Source organism: Abramis brama (genome assembly GCF_963993115.1).
Source record: "Abramis brama genome assembly, chromosome: 3".
Taxonomy (NCBI): Eukaryota; Metazoa; Chordata; class Actinopteri; order Cypriniformes; family Leuciscidae; genus Abramis; species Abramis brama.
In genome coordinates, this window is record NC_139965.1 from 5,135,326 (window position 1) to 5,149,758 (window position 14,433).

At 35.5% G+C, this 14,433-nt stretch overlaps 2 protein-coding genes across 2 annotated transcripts in view; one reads left to right on the forward strand and one right to left on the reverse strand.

Annotated features, from left to right (window-relative positions):
• Window positions 1-14,433, forward strand: part of LOC311079866 (ATP-binding cassette sub-family C member 12-like) — a gene marked incomplete at both ends in the record, with an annotated part of 97,112 nt that overhangs the window by 22,173 nt on the left and 60,506 nt on the right. The window lies entirely within an intron of this gene.
• Window positions 5,850-14,223, reverse strand: LOC311079153 (macrophage mannose receptor 1-like). The gene is made up of 5 exons (XM_084108355.1): window positions 14,165-14,223; window positions 13,948-13,986; window positions 13,493-13,855; window positions 6,987-7,331; window positions 5,850-6,822 (listed from the first exon to the last, which is right to left on the reverse strand). The coding sequence occupies exons 2-5, from the start codon at window positions 13,982-13,984 to the stop codon at window positions 6,461-6,463; spliced, it is 1,107 nt and encodes a 368-aa protein (XP_083964481.1). The 5' UTR covers window positions 13,985-13,986; window positions 14,165-14,223; the 3' UTR covers window positions 5,850-6,460.

A 14,433-nucleotide genomic window follows, 5' to 3' on the forward strand; every position in this document is an offset into this window, starting at 1 on the left:
ACACAGTTATCTCCTCCAGATTCTGTGTAATCACCTGATTGGTGGTTAAGCGAGACTTGGGCACATGAGATCTTCCTGTCTGGTATTTCAACATCTTTTGTTCCTTTTTGGTTCTCCTTAATGTGTAGAATGTCTGGATGTTTTTGGGAACATTCTTTACATTCCATTCTCTTTTTGCAACTTTTACTAATATGGCCTTGGGTTAAGCATCCAAAGCATAAGCCTTTAGACTTCAGAAATTCCACACGCACCATATGTGGCTGCTCCTTTATTTCACTACATTACTCAAGAGCATGATCCTTTGTGCAATACATACATGGTTTCTCAAAGGCATTGAGCATTTTGGGTGGGCTGACCTGTTTCCTTGACACATATTGAGATTTTCTTTCCTCCAAGCAAATGTTGGTAGCAAAGCTACTCCTTGTTATTCCTTTTTTAGTAGGATATTTCTCTTTCTGATTCACTTTAGCTGCCACAACATTGCGATGGTCTATTATGTCACCAAAGAGGGGGTCCATGGCCACTTTAGCTTGACGATCTATGTAGTCAACCAAATGAGTAAATCTTGCTCTTACTCCTTGTCGCTCTTTGATGTCGTAAGCCTCTGATCGCCACCTTTCTTTCATCTTGTATGGTAGCTTTGAAAGTATAACTCTCATATTAGTAGGATTGTCCATTTCCTCCCTGAACTCTCCATCTTCCATTGTATTCCGACAACCAATCAGGAACAGAGCATATGCACTCAAGGCCTTTCCATCATCAGGCTTAATCTGAGGCCACTTTAAAGCTTTATCAATATAAGCACTTGCTATGATTAGCTCGTCTCCATAATGCCTTTGTAGCAATCGTTTTGCTTCTTTAAAACCTTTGCTTGATGACATATATTCACAGCTTCTAACTATCTCTTGTGGCTCTCCAGCGGTGTATTGTTCGAGATAATATAGCTTGTCTTTTTCATTGTCTGTCTTATGTTCTATGGTATGCTCAAAGGACCTGATGAAGGATTTGAACGTCAGTGGATCACCAGTAAACACTTGGATGTCTTTACTTGGAAGCTGAATTTGTGTCTGCTGTTTCACAAGCAATTCTGTTAATTCATTTTGCTTCTGCATAATTTGAATAATGCTGTCATCTGCTTGACGATTACTACTGTAGTCTGTGACTCTTGATGTGTCTAATTGTAGCGGTGCAAGAAACACTGGACTTGGAATGGCCTTCATTTTACTTTTCTTCTCAGATAAATGACCTGGTGAATCATCAGTCTGCTCTGTTTTCAGTTCTTTTGGCTTCTGGTGGACTCCCCTTCTTGACTTAGATTGCATGCTGTGGCTGCCATCTTCTGAGATTTCATGTTCTTTCAGTACCTTTAATTTAGCATTGCTTTCTGCAAGCGCTGTTTCTATTTCAAGTTCCTCCATTTTGGCTATGAGCTGCATCTTTTCGATTTCTAGTTGTTGTTTTTTCTTTAGGGAAGCTGCCCTTGCTAGCAGGGCTGCACGTTTTGATTCTTCACGTGCATATGCAGATGATACGGAGGAGGAAACAGATCGACTTTCTATATCTGAATCACACTGCTTTTTAGATTTACTCTTGTACACAGATACTTGTGAGGCACTGTCATGAGGCGAAACATCATCCTCCATATCAACATTGTCATCTTGGCCTTTTTTATCACCAACAGCAGCAATCCAGTTTTTTGTTTTATTTTCAAAAAGTCTCATGGAATCCATTTTAGGCTGAAACCAATTTTGTTGATCTGCAATCCTTTCATCTTGAGGCAAAATATCTTGAACTTGTACATTTAAATCCTTAAACTCGGTTAGCAATTGTACAAAGTCAAATTGCATCAAATCTTGTACATTCTGCAGATTATCCTCATCAATCATCAACTTTTCAATGGTGTTGATTTTACTGGTAAGAGATGATAATTTCGCTCTTCTCTGTCCAATGCGTCTGTGTAATTGCTCCTCTAATGCTCTTTCAGTTGGTTTAGGCGCCCTCTTGTGTTCAAAAACTGCAACGTTATCCTCTTCTCCTTCAGCCATCTTAATTCCACTAATGCACAAACTGCTTGCACACGATTAAAAGCACGTGTGCATTTCAGCTTCTTCAAACATGCATTTGTAAATTTAATAGCTCAGTTGTTTAAAGTCCGTTACCTCAAATAATGGAACTTCGCTGAGTGACAACGCTTTTCTCTGTGACGCTGTTTAAATCCACCGTAGCATTTAAGCACCAATGTCCACTATTCATAATCCACGATACGTTAAAGTGTTCATTCACAGACGAGCCCTTTTTAACGTCCTTGTCACGGATTCAAATGCGCGCCGTCCGCGCACCTTCAGTTTCACTTTCCATATCCACCGAGCGAGTTTTTTGACTTTCAATGTGATAGCAATCCGTCTAAATTTCCATCTTTGTTGCTTCTCCGTCTTTGGGTGAGCGTGATTTGAACTCGAATAACATACCGTAGTCCAGCAACTTCCTTTCAGCAAAGTTTAATAACAAAATTAACTGGAAAATGTTACACGATCAAAAAACTGTATCGCTCCAACATTGCATCACAAGAAAAAACTAACCGTCATTGCCGGAAATGACATCATCGTCAATACGAAATATTATATTACACATATAAAATGATTTACTCTTAATTATTTACTGATTGCTTGATACACACAATTATTTATTCCACATCTACATAAAGAAATGTGATTTATGGCTCTTACACTGATTATTAAATACATCTATATAATTTAGTTAGATAATTTAGTTATATAAGTTAGATTTTAAGATTTTTTTTACCCATAATTTATTAATGATATTTATAATGTGAACAGAAAATACAGATTCATAATAATAAAATACAGACAGATAAATAGTTAGGACAAAATTTATCCCAAAATAACATGCAGTATGAATTGATAAAGAATGATTTCAAGCTAAAGTACCTGTTTGCTCTTCCAGTGCTTTCGCAAATATCTGTAAACTGAATTGGAAGACAGACAGATTTACAGATTAGCTTTAACTCACTTTCACAATGTTTGAATTTAACAGTCATAAAAAAACTTGATGGTAGTAACTTTGTCTTTGTCTTGACTCTTGACGCAGATATGACGACATGATATTCAGTGCTAAGAACAAAATAGAGATTATGTAATTCACACTTAAACAAAGGGCGAATAAAAAGTTTTTAAACGCTTCCCCACCTCAGTCTACAAAAAGTAAACGTTCACTTAACGTAAACAAGCTGTAAATAATGTGCATGCGTCACAAAAACGGAATTCTTAACGCGTTCATGTATAACACACAGCCACTTTTATACACACAAAATAAATATAAAATTACCATTTGAAGAATTATCTCATCTGCGCAGAAAAATAGCCCAAAGGGTGCTGCTTCCCCATGAACTTCAGTGCCAAGCTCGTCGTAAACCCAGGCCTCGGCGCGACTGGAGGCGGGAATGCATAACGTTACTTTCATGAAGGCTGTCAACAAACCAAAATGAAAGAAGCTAAAAATATATATAACAAATTATAAGCACATTCCAACACATTTATTTTATAGTAAAAGTACCTTCATCCAGGAAATCAAATCGGCATGAGAAACTTTCACGTTCTTCTGTAACGTTACATCTCTGCATCTCATGAACTTGACGAGCTCCCTTAGTCCTGACAAAAACGCGCAGTTAATCATTTCTAAATGTGTTCACCACCATATTTTACTAAAAATGTTGACAAATGTATTTAGCTGCTACAATTTAATTTTAGAAAGATAAAAGCAATTCAACCTACCGTCTCGGTCGCATGAAGATAAAATGGCGTCGTCATCTTGTGAGGCAGCAGTCATCGAAGGGCGAAGTCAATACAATTTGGCGCGTTCTTTTGCACTTTCAGTGTAAAAATAAAATTACACCCTGTAACTACACTGAAGAGGAGTACTTTTTAACAATGTAGATTGTTAATTTAACTCTTTGGGAATTAATAACTTTTAACACTGCATTTTTTTACACTGCCGATTTTACTGTGCAGCGCACATACCTGTATTTACTTCCTGTTTTCGGTCGAAGTCCACAGTAGTCGATTGTGGAGTTCAGTCTGAGTCTCCACTGTTGCTTAGTTACCTGTGATCATGCGCGTCCACTTTGGACTTTGACCGAAAACAGGATGTAAAGGTATGTGCGCTGGCTGAATTAACATCACTTTTATTCATATCTTTCACATCTACTGCAGTCAGATTCACCGTGTTTTCTCTTTGAAGGAGTCACTCACATGGCTCACATTATAAATAATTTGCTTGTATATCTGGTTGTACGTACCCCTTTATTACAAAAACTTAACATATTGTTCCCTTATACCTACACGGAGGTACACTATAATTACAGAAACGTACACAGTAATTTCGGTTTACTTACGCAGTTGTTTACGGGTTGTAATATAAAGTGTTTCCGACATTTACATTTATTCATTTTGCAGACTCTTTTATCCAAAGCGACTTAGAAATGAGAATACAGTAAGCGATTTATTGTGAAGAGGCAAATAAACACAAGAAGTGCTCAAAAGACAAAGTTTTAGATATTGCTTTGAGTAGCATAAGCTAGAATAGGGAGATCGTAAATGGGTTCGTTCCACAAGCAAGGAACAGTGAACAAAAACAGAGTCGGAGAACTGCAGGTATCTGGAAATTTAAGCACTTCTTGCTGCTCGCCGTTCCTTAAGTGAAGCATTGGATGTTGACTGGTGATCTGTTATATGTTAATGACATTAATTAGGCAGCATTTACAAAGAGGAGATCGTAAACCATTCAGCTGCGCATAATTTCAACTTTAATTTCAAGATTCATTTATTTTGCAATTTATAAATTTCACTTCTGGAAGAGAGACGTACACACGTTTTCTGTATGTTCATTCTTTGACTCATTCGCACATTTGAGAAATTATCATAAGATCAAATGTAGGACGGTTTCTACGCAACGTTTTATAAATGAGGCCCAATATCTGTTGATGTGAGCGAGTTTTGGCATCAACAGAACTTGATGCCAAAAGCACATCAGTGTGAATCACGCAATATCCGTCTTTGATCTCGACTCTGATCTGATCCATTACTAAAAGTGAGAACTGTCCATTTTGACTGCACTTATTTCAGTCCTCCCCTCAATGCAGGGAACAAACTATTCTAATGTAATGAGGCCATTTCCAGTGTTCTTGATCTACTGTACACTTCACCTGGTGACGCCTGGAATGAATTTAACCAACTATAAGTTTTAAATCAATATGTATAGTTCGTGAATAAGGATCTCAAGCTGACTAGAAAGCTTTACCTATTACAATAGACAATGCTTTACAGTGAAGTATGTTAAAGCTACAGTACATATGGCAATTTATCTGCTCAATAAAATACCTTACTCACCCGTTGAGTAATAAAAACACAATCTCTGCATCTTTTACCACATTTCAAATCCTTCAGTTCTTGCATCTCGCAGATCATCTTCCGAAAAGCCAAGCTTATGTTGATTCTTGTTTTATTACAAGCTCTGTCACATTCTCTTCTTGCCAGCAGACTCTCCTTTCTTCTGCATTTCTAAATGGTTGATTCCCGTAACCATAATAACTTATGTAGACGTATGACTGAAATAAAGTCAAACTTTAATAACATAATTAACGGAAGGTTTGGAATGTAGATTGGACCCATACAGACACTGAGTAGTGTCCATTTAACACTGAGGATTTTACTGTGTAGAATGTTGAGTTGTAAATAAAAATTAAGTTGAAAGAATGTTTACCATCATTCAACATTTTCTATTATTAAAATTGTACATATATTTGTGTTTTATAAATGTCACAAAACAAAAATGCTGTTTGTAAATAAGTTTATTTGAGCTGGTGTTGTTGAACACTCCTTTGAATTACAGGTTGCAAGATACTTTATACTCAACTTTTAGTTTTTCTTTAAGAATAAACCATATTTCATTTTCAAACAAGTAATTAGTAAATATATGTCTAGTACAAAACACAGGAGTGAGGAGAAGAAAGAAGCCACACCACCAGAATAACAAGATCCCATGAAATCAACTGATGTGGCTTGTGCTTTGCTTTTATTTTCTTTATAACAGCCAATATACTTTGAGCCACATCCTCGAATCATGATCTTCTACTTTCTATTTAACAGCAAATATGTTTGACTGAACAGTCTGTAAAAATAATGAGCCGTTTTTTCAGAAGAGAATAAATATGTAAATGTTTCTAAAAGCCACAGATGAAAACTCATGTTGATGTCATGGGGTCTTTAAAATATATAGTGCACATTAGTATTTTAAATACCCAAAGAACATTACATTGATAGAGAAAAGACTCATATGATACTTTTAAATTACAGAAATTAATTTCATTGTACTGATATAAGCACATTATCTGATGATTAAAACATTCGCCAGTTATGTAAGAACACAATCATATCCTTCACTCCTAATATCTGCTGCAGATGAAGTTGAGTTTGTCGTGTTCAGGACGGCTGATCCAGCGCTGATCTCCTCCAGACTGAACTGCTCCAGATCTCACTCCAGACTCACACTCCTCGTCTCCTGTGCCGTTCCCTGGAGCCCAGTTATGAAAGCACACGGTCTCTCCGCTCACCCAGAACCAGAGGCCCACAGTGCAGGAGTGACGTAAACCCAACCACACGGCCTCAGTAGACGCACGTTTAACCACATTCATCACACGACGCTGCATCTCGACTGAATGAACCGAGACCAGATCCGTATAATTCTGTCTGCAGTATCTCAGAGCTTCAGGCCACGTCAGATTCTCTTTGATCAGAATCAGTTTATCTGGACACAAAACAAACCACAAGCAAAAACTAGAGAGAGACTGATCAAAAACAACATGCAGAACAAACACTGTGGAGGAATCTGTCATGTCAGACATGTAGCGTGAACTTTAAGATATCTGGAGGTGATGGATGGATTGTGTGTGTTTGTGAGGATCTGCTCACCTTCATGACACACAAAAGTATATTGGATGTCGCAAGAGAAGTCATGCCATTGACCCTGAGCGTTTGGTCTGATCACTGTACAGTTTTCATATCCTCCAACATTATTAGGTTCACCAGAAGCCCAGTATCTGAATGAGGAGTTACTCTGATCTGACCACTGCCATGAGTCTCTGAACAGACCGATCCAGACATCATTAGATATGTGACTATCATTGATGAACTTCTGAACCTGTTGACTCTCATTCTGGTTCCTCACACTGACCAGATCAATGTGATTCTGTCTGCAGAAACTCTGAGCATCTCTCCAGTTCTTATTCTGATTGACAAAGACGAGTCCTGTGTGCGCTTTAAGAAAAAAAAAAAAAAAAAAATCAGTTTGTTTTTTTCTTTTTGTTTTTGAGTAACATTTCTGAACATTACTATGATTTTAAAGCACTTCCTCTTCAGAACACTTGATTAAGAGCCTGAAGAGAGAAACAGAGGAAGATGTTACACTGCATCTAAATATGCTAATTATTTAACATAATTCATTGATATGATTTGATATGAAATATATATATATATATATATATATATATATAAACATTTAACATACTTGTACTGTAGACTAGTAATTTATAAATTAATATAGTTACAGTGTATCTTGATGCTTGATTTTGTTTTGATGGACTATCATTATATGAACTGGACTTTATTTCAGAAAAATATTTTCTATACAGAAATTGACTCAACATTGAAAGTGTGACATTTATCCACAGCCTGTTCTATATTCACTAATAAATTACATGAATTACATATTACAAACTGAAAGAGTTGTCAGAAGCTTTAGTGATGATAGTCTTGAATTTGTGGGACCATTGTGTAGTTCGTTTATAGCCAAACTTTAGCTTTTTACTTCTGGCGACTACATTTATGCTTCACAATTCATAAAAGTTGTGTTCATCTGTGATCTTGATGGACAAAATGTGCAAGTATCATAAACTTTTGTTGAACACAGAGCTTATATTTTAGTGGTAATCCAAAAGCCTATGGGAAAATCCTATTGGGTTTGAGTTTATGTTATACAACAGTATATATGATCTTATATGATGCCATTTATGATCTTACTGATTGGGATACTCCCTTTATATTCTTACTATATATTTCATATCCAGAGTTTTGGGAGCCAAGCTATTCTTCTAGCTTCCCAGGAGCTGGTTTTCTTTATTCATTCATACCTAATAAAAGACAAAACAGTTACTATCGTGTTGGAATTCTTCATTTTTAACAACAACTATAGAGGTAAAAGATAATAAAATGTTTAAGACCCTCTTTAAAAAAAAATATAATAATATTGGGGTTAGACACATGATCGTTGTCACACGGTGAATCTGGCCAATAGAGCCCTCCCATACACAAAATAAATATATTTGAAATATATTTTCAGTATATATTTTGGAATATATGCAAATATTTGAAATTGGCCCAATAAATATATTTCACACTTAACATCATATACTTTTGTTATATTTCAGAATATATTTCAATGTATTTTGTTCTGTATGGGTCCCCAAAAGTGTCAAAATATATGTGGCATATCCAAATACATTGAAATATATTCTGAAATATAACAAAAATATATGATGTTAACTGTGAAATATATTTATTGGGCCAATTTCAAATATTTGCATATATTCCAAAATATATACTGAAAATATATTTCAAATATATTTCTTTTGTGTATGGCTGCGCAGGACTGTTTTTTTAATCCCGCTTTCACTGAATTTCTGACCAATACCGCCCGCTCCTGCAACGTGTACTCTGTTATTTATAGTCATACAGATAATATGACATCATTCGAAACAGTAAAATGTATATTTTTATTTGTGTACATTCAAAATGACTACAAAATATCATGCCACTGAAAAATAAATAAAACGACATGATGTGCTGCTTTAGCGCGTCTCTTTAGATCTTTCTGGCGCACATCAAAAATGAACCAAAATACAGAGAATAGCCTTCTTGGCGCGCCTACTTTTGAAAGTCAACATTTAGATTATTTAACGTTATAACGTTGCATTATATATGCCTGAGTCACTTTGGAATAAATCACAGCGTGTTTCATGATAAAACGTGACTTAGCCTATACAGTCCGGAAAATAGGCTATAGGTTATAGCAAATTCAGACCAACTGCTGGTCTATACAGAGAAAAAGCCCTTTCTAAGCTCTTCTATTGTACCGAGCCATTCGTTAGTCTAGATGTTTGATGAGAAAATTAAATGTAGCCTATATTTGCAATACAGGCGTTTTGTAAGCTCCGTGCAACTGCTGCAGCAGACTATTATTACTAGAATATTAGAAATCTAATACTCAAGCTGTTTTCTCATTTTTCTACTCTTAATATTAAATAAAAAACGACTGAACGAAAGATACACGGATTCTCTTGAACCACCACCGCGTTTGCGGCAGAAAACAACTGCAGTGCAGCCAAAATGCTCTGTTCGACTTATCTGAGATCCTTTACTCTTCCCTGTGGATGACCTGTGACCTACTTTCTGTAAGATCTGAATTTTTGAACTTGAATTTTTGAACTTGAATTTTAGAAAACTGAATTTGAAGTTCCGAATTTCTTCATCTTGAAAACTTGAATCTGTATTTTTTTAACTGAATATTTGCAGTATACGAATTCAGAACAAAAAAACTAGCTGTTTGAAAATACATGTCTATAAAATTCAGCCATAAAAACATTTCAATTTGTTGAATTTCAAATGTTCAATATTCGTTTAAAAAAAAATCGAATTCAGAACTATTTAAACTAGGTCCGTGTACTTTTTCGTTCATTCATTATTCTATTTCGGAATGAAAGATGAAATTTAAAAAAGGGTGCAGCTTGGTTTTTTGTTTAAAAGAAAAAAAAGCAGAAATGGCTGTATTTTGTTTTCCAAATGTATTGTTGTCATCAAATAATAGTATTAGAAAATTGGACGACATTTTCGATCGGTTTTTAATTTGTAATATTTATTTGTACGTTTATTGTATTTCATTTGACTGATCGGCATCTTTACCCGGAAGTAAATTACACCGTCGTGCGAAGTATATACACTAGATAGATGTCGCCTTGGCTACGGCAGTTCATTGGAACGAATGCGTTATAAATAAATAAATAAATGAATTAATAAATGAATGAATTAATAAATGAATGAATGAATGAATGAGCAAAACTTGGCCACTAAATATTTAATAGGCTAATCAGTTATTTTAATGATCACAATTAAAGTTTTAATGTTATTAAACTGAACAAGCGCAACATTCAGCATTCAATCAAATATTCTAAAAGATGTATTATTAATAATAATGTTATTTCAACATAATATCTCGTTATTTCGACATAATATGTGTGCGTGCAACAAGCAAGATGTGCATTTGAAGAGTTCAGATGCAAAAGCCTCTAAGTGCCATCTGAAATTTTCTTCTAGAATGATCATTTTTATCAAGCTCGTATATTTAAATTAAATAATTTCACTTAAATGGCAATAAATATTACCTATTAATTGTCATTTAAGTGAAATTACTTAACTTAAATATACAAGCTTGATAAAAATGAGCATTCTATGAGAAAATTTAAGATGACACTTAGAGGCTTTTGCATCTGAACTCTTCATTTGTAAATCCGGTGACGCGTGCAATGATTTTTATAGTGTTTTCTGACAGTGTCGACTCGGCTGCAAAGATGAAGTTGACGATCGCCATATAGTGAACGCGCCTATAGAGAGAAATGCACATAATGGATTACATAATCACAGAGTAGCCTTTTTCTTTTTTTCGTTTTGAATTATTTCGTTTAAAGACATTTCAAGCTTTGTGTATTTTATGTATTTCTCATGTCTGTGTGAGGCATACAGTGAGTTTCGTTAAGTTAGGATGAGATGCGCTCCAGTGCAATGCAAGTGACCGCGCGGGCGCCTCCATGATAATATTATTGTCTGTTGTATTTGCTTATTATTTTGTATTTGCTTATATTGCCAGGCAATTGGTTGATGAAAAAATGATTAAAATTAAGATACAATTTATACAAAACGAAACTCACTTTAAAGAAAGGTTTTCTACAAAACAAAACTTAATGAAGTGGTCAAAATCATGTCTGACCTGCTCCATGTCTCTCGATATATTGTGCAACCTATCTGCTGTTCACTTTTCATAAATCAACATACATAGAAAAAAACATGGGGAAAAAAATAACATTATAATATTATAATAACAAATATGAAACTAAATGTGCTTATTTAATGGCTACAACAGTATAGGCCTACAGACTCTCTATTTGTACAAATTTCTGCACATTCATTTAATTCTGAATTTTGCACACACGTGTTAAAAGGCATTTGTTCAAATCAAGTTCAGGATAATTGTGCGTTAATTTATTAATCATTATGATACTAAAATCATAACAAAATAGGCTATGCTATGTACAAAAAAATAGATGAGCCAATGAACTGCCGTAGCCAAGGCGACAACTATCTAGTGTATATACTTCGCACGACGGTGTAATTTACTTCCGGGTAAAGATGCCGATCAGTCAAATGAAATACAATAAACGTACAAATAAATATTACAAATTAAAAACCGATCGGAAATGTCGTCCAATTTTCTAATACTATTATTTGATGACAACAATACATTTGGAAAACAAAATACAGCCATTTCTGCTTTTTTTCTTTTAAACAAAAAACCAAGCTGCACCCTTTTTTAAATTTCATCTTTCATTCCGAAATAGAATAATGAATGAACGAAAAAGTACACGGACCAAACTACCACCTAAAATTCAATTTTGTTAGATTACACTTGCAAATAATTCAAATTTACACAATTCAAATTCAAATCGTTTTGTCATATTATGAGCTCCATAGAGCTCGCAACACACACACACACACACATACGGAGGTTGCTTGCGGAACATTGAGCAGAACGCGCAGTGAACACGGAGCGGAGAGCACAGCACGCACACACAGCGGAGCACGCAAAGTCATAAAACACACTGAGTCAGAGTCAAACCATCGGCGAACACGGAGGGGCGCGGCGGCTTTTTATCTTTCGGCCAAAAAACGAAAATGTTATTTTCGGCCGAAAATTTTCGGCAGCATAAATTTCGTTGCATCCCTAATTTTAAGACACCCATAGGCCTATGCTCTCGCGGGCCATATAAAATAATGTGGCGGGCCTTAAGTTTGACACATGTGATTTAGACGTCCAGGGACGCGCAGAAAAGACAGTGTTTGGTGTTTTAAGCCCCCAACGGCGCCTTCCAGGCAGCGAGGGGATGGGTAGGTTTAAAGTTGAGGGTAGGGTTAGCTGCCTCTAAGGAGCCATTGGGGGCTTAAAACACCATCGAGCAGAAAAGACGTGGAATTCACGGCCAGACGACGTCGAAGACGTCGGTTCAACTTTCATTTTGGAACTATTTTTCAACCATGACGGGACATCTCGGACAGACGTCTTTTCAACGGTCATTAAACGTCCAAATGTTTGCTGGGATGGCATAATTTCCATATCTCCATTAATGAAAAAGAGAAATGTAAGCTAGATCTTCTTTAAACTAGGCTACATTTAGTCTACAACTATAGAGGTAAAATATAAAGTGTATTATTTGATTGGGGTCTAAACATCCCTAGTGTGCACCATAGACAAAACGGCCCGATTGCGCAGACCTCCGTGATTGAAGATAAAACAGTTCAGCATTTTAGCATGAAAAGGCTGCTTACTTTAGTGGCATTTCTCAGATATCTGAAAAGGAGGAATAGTGATGTTGTGAGTAATAATACTGCTCTGTTTTACTCATTTGAATACAGCGAGTCAATTAATTTACCTTGATTATCATTATTGGAACAGATAAGGGGTTTGTGGTAGTTTTGTAATCTGGCTTAAAATCAAATTGACCAAGGATACTTGACAAAGAGAATATCTGCAAACAGTTTATCAGTTTACATAATGTTCGTGTATTGGTGTTTTTAAGCATTTTTTTATATTACACATAGCCCAAAAATCGACATTTAAAACATTTTTTAACCTATATTATAAATATTATATATTTTTCTACACTTAAGATATGCAAATGAAAAACTAGCTTACCTGAAAAAAATAATATTCTTTGTGTTTTATTTCTGATAAATCATTGCATATGCACCTGCTGCGCACAGACGTCACACATCATCAGCGCGTTCTGTAAGGCTTTGCATAAACACACAGTCACTGAGCGCCACAAACACACAGCAGTCGTCTTTTAGTAGCCATGTAAATGATCAAGTACTCTCAGTTTTTTTTTTTTTTAAGTTACTGGAACTCTTGTATAACTGAACTATTCTAACTAAGCTTTGTCAGTACAACATACTATTCCTATTTCACTTTTCTTTTTTAAGGCAATTGGTTTGCATGCTTTTAAGTAAGTCTAACTGATTAGATTTTACAGTACAGTTTATGGTGTATCTTTTATAAATGAATGTTTATTGTGATTGTATGGAGCTGCACTTACTGTAAGATGAATTGCAGATGAAAGTCAGGCTGTCACTACATTTAAAATCATACCATTGTCCATTTTTCATCATAGCACACTCATCTCTGCCATCATGTGGTCCAGGTCTCCAGTTCAGATAGAGCGCAGGTTCACCTGAAGACCACTGCCATTTATCAACACTCGTCTTCTGCAGTCCAATCCAGATATTCACAACACCTCCATCATTCACACTCTTGTTCAGCTCGTTCATGTCGTTCATGTTGTCAACGGTGGCCAGATCTGTGTAATTCTCTCTGCAGAATCTCTGAGCTTCAGTCCAGTTCTTCAACACGTTTATAAAGTGATACTGACGCTGAACACATTCAGATACGGAGCAGAGAGCTGTGAAAGAGAGTGTTTGATTTAATGCTTTTCATAACAGGGTCAAACCTGATGAAACTATAAACCATAAATAATACAACAAACACACTCACCAATGAGAAGAAGAATCAAATATAGAGTTTGGTCCATTTCTGAGGAAGAAACACATTGAAAAACTCAGACATCAAACATTCCCAGATTCATTTTGGAGTAAAATATGACCATTTCATTAAGTATCTGAACAGCAGCATGAATTCACTGTTCATAATCATTCAGACAATATTAACATCTGAAAGTGTAATTGTGTTTGAAGAATGAACATGTTCTTACTTTAGAGGTCGTGTGTTTCTGTCCTGAGTCTGATGTTTCTGTCTGCAGATTTACACTACGCTATTATTATATCTGCTCTCATCCCAACATCACATCATTTGTGTAAACTAATTTTCATATTTTACTTCCTCCTTATTTGTGTTTGTCTTCCTCTGTTTCTCTATATTTGCATATATTGACGTCTGTGTCAGTGTTAGTCTATATTAATATGAACCTTAATCAAAAAATTATATGAACATTTGCAATTTACATTTGAACTGTGGAAGAAA